Genomic DNA, 9,688 nt, shown 5'->3' with positions numbered 1-9,688 from the left:
AGATTTGTTTACATTTCGTAGAAGACCCTGTGCCAGGGGCAGTGGCTATGGCCAGAGGAGGCCGTGTCCCGTGTGAGGGACCCTGCGTGGGCAGAAGCTGCAGCTGCTGGGAGCAACCCACACCAGAGAAGTTCGGTAAGGACTGTGTCTAGAGGGATGAAAAGGGATGTGAGCTACACCAAATCTGTTAGGCAATGTTGCTCCCTTTTGCAATTGATGCTGCATCCTTGCTTTATAAAGATGGTTTTGTTTGTCAAGCAGGAGAGGGCTGTAGGTGCAGATGTGATACCCAGGATTGCATTGCTGGTACAGCCAGACACATTCCCCATCAGCCTTATTCTGACCAGTCCTGAATGATGAGTTCTCTCCTCAAGGTGGGAAGTTAGTTTCCCTTTGCATAAATGTAAGATTTAAATATGATGTCAGGGTTACAAAGCTAAAAATTGGTACTGTACTGCCTCAGGTATCTAAATACAACATATGGTAAACAGGACTGTACAGATACAAGCCCATTTTCATCAGCAAGGCTCAATTGTCATGTTTTGTTAGGTCTGTTTTGTGAAGCGAAGGCAGAGTTGATGCACATATGGAGTGTAACAAAGGATTTCCTACTATGCCCCAGGAAAACTGACAAACCCAACCATTCTCTAATTGAGTTGTGTTCCACTGTACTGAAAAACGTGGACTTTTTAGCAAATAGCTTTAAAGCAAATTAAAGAGCATCTTAGGCTATCATAGCTTGCAGTTTTAGCTGGGTGCTACTATGTCTGTCCATAGTAATAGTAAATCATGGCATAATTGTTTCAAGTGGTCTAGGTATTTTAATGAGAAAGCCATACCATAAAGGCTGGCAAGACAGCTAGCAGATATCAGTTCCAACTATGCATCACCATTACTGGGAGACAGAAGCAAATCTAAAATATTTGTTTTACAGAAGAACTTACAGAGCTGTTAAAAAGAAATTTACATCTAAAAAGTATTTGGGGTAAGAGGGAGAAGCAAAGCTTTGTATGTTGCAGTATCATAATGAAAGCTTCAAACACAAATAGTTTGGTTTTCCTCATAAATTATTTGCATTGCAGCTTAAACAGTGTAAATTATTTGCATTGCAGCTTAAACCTGTGTTGTTCCACAAACTTCAGTGAAAACTGAAGAGTGATTTTTTTTCCTGTCAAGCTTCAGATATACAAATGATACATTAATAGCTTGAGATTGCAATGATTAAAAACTCTTAAAAAATCTTTCTTGAAGACAATTTGGTAGTGGTTTGGATGGCACTTGCAAACAGAAATGCTGCTTCAATGAACCTATCATTCCTCCAAGCAGGAAAGCTGGTTCTCTCTAAAGACTGGTTTCTACTGGCACCATCACCCAAGGTAACTTCCCAGCTGAGATCAAGAGTAGGAGTAGTGGGATCTAAAGTATTGGACTTCATGGCTGCTGATGGTTCTTTCATTCATTTTTCATCTACTGTCCACTCAAATCAAACTTCAGAGTGCTTAAAAATAGAAACACTTTCTATACTACTGATAAGGGTATAGCATCTTCAAAATACAATGACAGGTACTGCTTTCCACTGGCACTATGTGCAATGAACACCTCTTTTTCTAGACTAGTAGGAATTTATATAGATAGATAACAGCAGCAGATTTCCACGTTGCTTAAACCTTATAAACAAAGATGGAATGAAGCTCTATATTTTTCTGTCATAGGAACTGAAAGTAGCTGAGTTCACTGTCCTCTGTATTGAACAATGCTTCAGCTAAATCAAATATTTTACAGAGAAATGGTTATCAGTGTGAAGACAAAGAATTTGAAACTTGAGCCATTCACATTTCCCCCCCCACTAATTGGTATGCATAGTATTCCTGAAGTGAGCAACTACATGTAATAAATAGGATGAAATCCATTTTTGAGATACCAAGAATAAAAGAAACATTTCCAGAAGTGTATGACTAGTATATGAATAAACATGTTACTCTGTTTCTTAGTGGAAAGGCAAAATTAATGCGATCTGCTTCTGTCCTGGGCTTAGCTGGGTTGGGATTGATTTTCAGAAGAAGCTGAGGGGGGACACAGGCAGCATAGCTGGCCTGAATTAGCCAAAGGGATATTCTATGCCTTATGCTGTCACATTCAGTATGTAATTGAGGGGGAACTGGCAAAGAGAGGGGGATCAAAGCTCAGGAGTGGGCTGGGCATGGGGTTCTGATTGGTGAGCAATTGCATTGTGCATCACTTCATATGTTATTATTATTATTATTGTTTCTGTTTCTTCTCTCTGTTATGTTGTCCCATTAACTTGTCCTTATCTTAGTCCACAAGTTTTTTACCTTTTTCTTCACTGGAAAGGGCAGGAGTGTGTGAGTGGCTGCATGGTGCTAAGTTGCTGGTTGAACCTAAACCATGACAAATGTCCAGAAAGCCAAAGTACTGATGCACTATTGCTCACTAAAAGGTCAACTATGAGCAAGTGCCTTGTATTGTTAACTGTGAGAAAGAAGACCTCAGTCAAGAATCATTTGGAGACTATTAGTTGGCTGAGTTTGTTGAACGTCAAAGTAAAATACTTGTAAAGCTGACTGAATAATGTTGCTGCCATTAGCAAACTTCCTTGAGTGCTTTCAGGGTATGGATAAGGTACTGTAAGACTGGAAAAAGACAGTATCCAAGAGCAGTTCTCAGAAGGCATGTGGTTGCCCCAAAGAAAATAATCTCATCTCCATGTCCCTGGTGGGAACAGCCTCAGGAAATGGCCAGTGGAAAGAAGCGATGCATTGCCTGGTAGGGAAGGAAACTTTCCTCTTTGGGCACTTTCAAATGGAAACTAGGTAAAGGTAAAACCGCTATTTGGAGGGTCACAGAACTAACTGATTGCATTTTAAGGAGGTGCATGGACTAGACCATTTCCTGAGGACCCTTCCAGCTCTGATTCTCTGCAGTTCTCATGCTCCATAGAACTAAGCAAGTAGTCACTGTGGTTTTGAACCCTTAATTATTTTATTATTCTCATCGAATGATCTTCATTATAGCTATTGTGACAGATGCAGTGGCTGGCCGGGCTACATTCACCCTGTAGAGATGTCTGCCCAGTACATGTAACATTTATTTGGAAGATAAAAAATTAACACTGCTTTGGAGTTCCTTTATGGCTTCTGACACACACATCAATACCCTCTCAAAACTTGGAGAGAGCCTCCGAAGAGACAGTTCCATTATTTACACAACTTAATTTAAAAATATTGAAATGACATTGTCTGGTTTGGATTTTACTTGTTTTACTTAATGAGTCTCTCGACATAAAAGCATTTTTGGCAGGCACACTAATAGTGACTCAAGTGAAGGACTGATTTAAGACAGCTCATTTTCTTCTCAGCACCACCTGCAGCAACAGTACATGGTACAAAACAGCATCGAGTATGAAGTACCTCCTGTGTTTTCTTCCAGAGTTTAAAACCCCAGTGTAAAACCAATTCTCCAGGTACTTCTGCTATTGGCATACACTCATTTTCTCACAAGCCCTGGTTTGGACCCCTGTAATAGGCTGGAGTAGTAAAAACATGAGCAAACAGCTCAGCCTTGGAGGTGAATCCAACAGGTACAGAAGGGCAATAAAAATCCCAGAGGAAAAAAAGAGAAATAATCACTGAAGAACTTTACTATCTTACTTTTGTAGCTGGTGTCAAAGGTTTTTCCAAGCAATCCAATAAAGGAATTTACTGAATTTTCGTGTAAAGTGGTAACAGTAGCTATGAGATACAGGGGAAAGCATAAGAAAAGGGGCAAAATACATTTAATATGAATTGTTAAAAGATAAATTCCAGGAACAAAGAAAAAAGATAAGCTGAAAACAAAGTTCTAACAGCTAAGCCCTAAAAAGTTGTAAGAATAAGCCATTAGAAGTTCTTTTTGGGTGTGGTGAGAGAAGGAACTGATTGAGTACTTCAAAAAAAGACCGATGGATTTGCAAGCAGGGCAAGAAAAGCGACTGTACAGCAGCCAGGTGAGTATCTCAGAGCGTTTGTGCGATGCAGAGGACGTGCAACCGCAGCGAACGCCGAGCTACACCTGCTCCTTATCATGTGAGGTATTTATCACTCTACTTTTCAGCGCTCGCCCATCACCAGCTCCCTGCCTGCACGACCCAGCCTGCGGCTTCTCCTCCGTCCGCCTGAGCACCGCGCTCGCCTGTCGCCAGCGGCACCGCAGCCATACCAGCCCGTCTTTGCTTCAGGGAACCGCAGGGCTGATGTTTCAGCCCAGGCCGGCCCCGCGCCACCGCTGAAGCAGCGCCAGTGCGGGGCCGCCCCGCAGCTGCTGCCGGGCCCGCTGCGCTCCCTCCGTCCGCCGCGGCCGCGGGGGCGGGCCCAGCCCAGCGCGGGGGCCGGGTCGCGGCCGCTCACCGCCCCCTGGCGGAGCCGACCCGCCGCCGCTCCGCTCCGCGCCCGCTCGGGGCTGTGCGAGGCGAGGCCGTGCCCGTGCCGGTACCGCTGCCGGGCCCGTGCCCGCGGCGGAGCTGGAACTGGTACCGCTGCCGCGGCCGCGCCCGCCGCTGCTGGGGGAGGCGGCACCCGCGCCGCGCCCCCGCGCCCCGCCCGCCCCCGGCAGCAGCGGCGGCGGCAGCCTCGGCACCTCCGCCAGCTCGTCCGGCAGCTCCAGCAGCAGCAGCACCATGGACCTGTCCTTCATGGCCGCGCAGGTACGGCGCGACGGGGCGCACAGCCTCCCACCCGCCTTCCTGTCCTGTACCCCACAATATAAAGTCGCGGCGCCGCGGCTTCGGGAGGCAAGGAAAGGGAAAAATAAGTTTAAAAAGGGGGGAGAAGTAGGGTCCGGAGCCGGAGGCGCTGCCCCGGGAGAAGTTGCGGGCGGGGCGCGGCACCTGTTAGCGCCGAGCGGCCGGGGAGGGATGGGGAGCGCAGCATCTCTCCTCCCTCCCAAGGCAGGCTGGCAGGAGACGTCGCAGGTTGGATTTCTCGGCTCTTTCCCTCCCTTCCGTGCCGCGTTGGTGCGTGCATCTCTATTTTTGCAAGTCTCGGCACACAGAATGGAGCTTGGCGGGATCGGGAATGCCCTTCGGTTTTGCATGAACAAATTGTTTAAATTGCTGCCGCGTTCTGGGTTTCAGCCCGAGGCATGATGATGGGTGTTAGTGTTCCGTGTGCTCAAGCTTAATATGCTGAGAGTATGTAATGGTGATAAGCCACCCAAAGCCAAAAATCATCTCCATGAGTCCAGGTGAATTGGGGTTTTTAAACAGACAGGCAGTGCTGTGCTACAGGGAAAATCACACTCACTGAGCTGTCTTTACATGTTCTTCCAGGATAATTTCTTCTCTTCATGCAATGCCTAACTGTATGTATGTAATGGGTTTATTTTTCAAGAATGATTTGGATCCCAGTTTGAGCTTTTGCCAAAAGAACATCACCCACTCTTTAGAGGTGGAGTAGGGGCGAGGGAGGCCCTTCCGTACTGTTGCTGCCTGATCAATGACTTCAGCTGGAAGTGGTTGGAGGAAACCAAATTGGCATTTCATTAATACAATGTCTGTTTTGTCTTGTTCTCTTTCTAAAGCATAATTCTGAGGGGATGTCAGGCTCTGCCTTTCTGAAGGTAGCAGTGGGCTCACCAAGAATCTCTTTCATTGGGAGGCATTCCAAAGAATAGTAGTTTGTTTTTTTTTTTTTTTATAAAAAGACTTCAATGGGGAGGAGGGAGGTGTAATTACCACCAATTTTAGGTCTTCCTGGGAACTGGAGTGTTCAAATCATTGTGTGTGTCAAATCATTTTCCTGTGGTCCTTCTTGGCGTGATCAGTGAGCTCCCTGTGTCCGTCTTCTGTTCCCTAAGTGCTGAGTTGAAGTGGGATGCACTCGTTGCACAGAAGCAGAGGTGCAGCACAGTGAAAGGTTTTAGCAGTAATCAAGGCAGTGTGTGCAGAAGCTGGGGCTGGTACTGCCCTTTCTATACTCTCCTTTATTCTTGCTGTCCCATATATCTTCTGCCCTAGTTCTGTGCATTCGAAGAGTCACAGAGCTGAGTGCTTTAGTCCTCTTAGAAGAGTTCTCTATACAAATATGTCTTATGCTTACAAGGCTATTAGTGCATCAATTTACAGTGAATTATGTGCTTTTCTTGCTGATTCTCTGGGGCTGGTTTCTTGGTTCCTTTTGTCATAGCAAGTGACAATAATTTTTTTACACGTTATTTTTGTGAATTTGGAGAACCTGCCCTTCCTTGGGCTACATCTTTTTAAGGATAGCAGGGAAAGCTATCTGTGAAGTGAGGTTTGCCCTCCCCAGCATGAGTAAAGATGGGGAAGTTCTCAGGGGAGTATTTGTGTTATTAGCCCTTTATGAACCGTAGGAGAGGATTTGTTGGGCTCTTCTACTGAAGGAAATGAATCCAGATGTTAGGTGACTGTGTACAGCAGATGTTATACTTACCTCTGTTACTCCCCATCATAGTCCTCTTGCACCTTTCTTTCGGAACCCTGCAACCCTTTCCATTCCTGTCAGCACAATGGCATTTAACCCCCAGACTTTCACTACTCTAATTTAGATATTTCCTTTCTTCAACTTTCTATTCCCTGCTATACCTTTTTGTCTTTTTTCTCCCCTTTTTTTGAATCATCTCTGTGGTATCTGGTGGTGTGGTCCATTGAGATGACCTTCAATAAGTGATATGTGAGAACAGAGGAGAGTTACTGACCTGTGCTCCCTGCTCATGACTGCTTTTAAAGCTTTTGCTCTCATTAACATCCTTGTGACCAACAATGGGGATTGCATTTTACTTAATGAATACCAAGTATGTTAATACTTCATGTGAAAATAGGTAGTGCCTCAATGGAGATGCTTAACGGTGTAAAAGCAATGGTTACCTCTCAAGTTAATTTAGTTTCTACATGACACTGTAGACTATTTATGTTCCTATATGTTGCTTTTGTGTGTAATTCTTACCACACCTTTGCACTGCTCAGTAGGGATCCAAGTTGGCTTTGGTAGCTGTCTTGTGAGATGCCATAAATTATGTGTGCTGTAGAGCCCCCTGATGTAGGCACAGAGACAGAAGGTGTGTGTGAGGTAGGTTAACACTTGCAGTCTCTGTGACACTATTGTGTGTTATGGAGGCTTAAAATCTGGTCTTTAAAGTGCATGGGATGAAAGTGTAAGTCCAGGTGGTTAAATAGTTAACAGTCTTTTGAGTAAAGTTGTGATACCTTTGCTATAAGGTTCAGTTGGGTGAGAGCTTGTACATCTGGACAACTGTGTTGCTGTATTCACCTCTTCAGAAACTTGAATGCAAGGAGTCCTGCTTTCTAGAAGCATTGAGTATACAAAGCTGTATGGATAAACCGCAGCTTTCATATTTGGTATCTCCCCTGCTTTTTAAGATGTCTGTGAGACAGTTTGTGCCTGGAGGCCCTAAAACCGTTTGTGCCAGCAAAAAGATACATGAAATGCCTCCCCAGATTATATATTTGATGCTATAGGAAGGATAACATTTTGCTGATAAAAATTGTTGTTGTGGAGTGGGAGACTGTCAGGTAGTAATGCTAACAAATGTGTGCAATGTAGATACAGCACGAGGGGTTAGATGCCCAGCTTAAGGAACCGCCTCTGAACATCACGGCCCTAGTACATTTATTAGCTATGTCATGAAGAACAGCTTTAGGCTGTAATCATTAGATCCGTTGTTAAAACATACCGATTTGCATCTGTGTGTTCATCAGTAGTTGGTTGTGCAGTCTTGGATGTTCTGTTTTGCAAGTGATTTTAGTTAAGGTTGGTGGTGCTCATAAGCACGACTCACACCTAGTCAAAGTGCTTTTTTTTTTTTCATTTTAAATCCGTATTTTAATTAAAGTAATCCTGTACACCTCAATGTGCTATGCCAAGATGTTCAGCCACCGCTGAGCTGTATGCCTGGCTCATTTCCGTGTGGTGTTCAGTGATTTCAGAGTGCTCTTGTAGTCTAGGTAACCTCAGAAATAGCCTCCTCTTATAAGAAGAGACTCTTGTTGCCAGCATAAAAGCCTCTTTTGGGGGATGCTGAGCTTGAGGTCCAGGCTAAGAGCACTAGTGCTTCTCGGCAGGTGTCAGGGGTTTGCTGTCAGATGCCAACTGGTGAGCTGCGCCCCTCCCTGCTTCTGACACACTAAAATTCATATCTGTTTAACAACCAGCTAAAGCATTTCTGATGGAAAAAGCTATAGCAATGAAAATTGCATCTGGGTTAATTTAATTGAATCTAGGAGCAGGGTTGAAATGTGTATCCAACTTGGGAAAAATAGAGATATATGGTGGGGAGAAACTGGGAAGCTGGAGAAGAAACATATGATGTCATGGTCTTCAGCATGGTACAAATCAATATGAGATGAACAGCACCTGCAATCACAATGATGGTTGTCTGGGTTTCAGTATTTACGTTTGCAATTTGTAAGCAGTTTCGGAAATCTTTGTTTCATAGTGAGAACGAGGAATGTATTTCTTTAACTTGCAATATTTTCATGTCTCCATACAGTAAAAATACTATTTTAATTATCAGGTGGATGATCTTTTCTTCTTTTTACATAAAGAGTAAGGAAATGCTACTAAGAGCCTTGGGAGCATGGCCATTGCTGTGGGGTTTTTGGTCTCAGTCATCAATAATTTACATATGAATTATCTGTTGATTCTGTATGTTCAAAGCTCTTTGTAAACAATTTCTGAGGATTTGAAATGCATGAAGCTGAATTCTTTCGTGTTTCTCTTCAATTATTAGAAGTTTTATTTGTTCAATCTTTCACTTCTATCGCAGTGCTGAGGATTTGGTTGTTTTTAAGTTAAAAAAACCTGTGACATGCCTCAGGATCTGCAGAATCAAATAAACAAATTTGACGTGGAAAGCAAAACCATTTAAACAATAAATATAACTTCAATTTAATTTGGTTTATGTTCTATATTCCTCCTCTAGGATTTCAGGTCTGACTGGTGATCGTTTAAGTCACTCTGAGCCATCCATTGCGTTGGCAGTAGTTCAGGTCACTTGCCACAGAACAGCATGGTGGTCCTTGGTGTACATTGAAGAAACCTTATAGCTACCTATAACCATGATGGAATGATAAGTCCAAGGCTACCATGCCTCCAGATGAAACAAGTATTATTAAGAGCTACGTAACTTCTGGAAAGTACTAGCATACATGGAATAAAAGAGATTTATTTAGGACATATTTGACTTAATACTTGTATTTTCCAGAAAATGCAGACTGCCCATGTCTATGCTGCAAAGCTGGTGTGTGCACAGAGGGTGTGCTTTACATTTTTGGACACCCAGTCACCTGGACAAAGCTGATGCATTCCCCAGACAGCCCAAACATAAGTGCAATATACTTTGATTCCTTTCTAATGAGATTTCTGGATGCTAGAGAATGCACAGTTAGCATGTGCTGTACCAGTGCAGAGGAAGCAGATTGCAGGATAATTCTGCATCTGTCTTCACACTTTTTCTTTATTCATTCTCCATTTCTGGGTTCAAGAGGGATTCAAAGCTGTTATTACCTGTGTGCTCTCTCTGCAGCAATGCAATCTGAAGGTATTAAAAGCAAGATGGTTTAGATTTGTGGGTCTGGTAGGCTATTCCCATCAGCTCGAAACAGAATCCAGGCTTGCTCAACATGAGCTTGTGTGTTTGCCTATGTGCACCACCT

The 9,688-nt window shown here is 43.8% G+C and overlaps 1 protein-coding gene across 1 annotated transcript in view; it reads left to right on the top strand.

The window, feature by feature from the left end:
- Positions 1-4,657: 4,657 nt before the first annotated feature.
- The window catches only part of C6H14orf132 (chromosome 6 C14orf132 homolog), a 39,894-nt gene continuing 34,863 nt past the window's right edge, over positions 4,658-9,688 (top strand). The window contains exon 1 of the mRNA XM_061998407.1: positions 4,658-4,699. Coding sequence (XP_061854391.1) covers positions 4,673-4,699 — 27 coding nt within the window. The 5' untranslated portion in view covers positions 4,658-4,672. The remainder of the gene's footprint in view (positions 4,700-9,688) is intronic.

This window comes from Colius striatus, chromosome 6, assembly GCF_028858725.1.
Source record: "Colius striatus isolate bColStr4 chromosome 6, bColStr4.1.hap1, whole genome shotgun sequence".
Taxonomy (NCBI): Eukaryota; Metazoa; Chordata; class Aves; order Coliiformes; family Coliidae; genus Colius; species Colius striatus.
The sequence above is the reverse complement of the archived record's forward strand: the minus strand, read 5'-3'. Positions and strand labels throughout refer to the sequence as shown.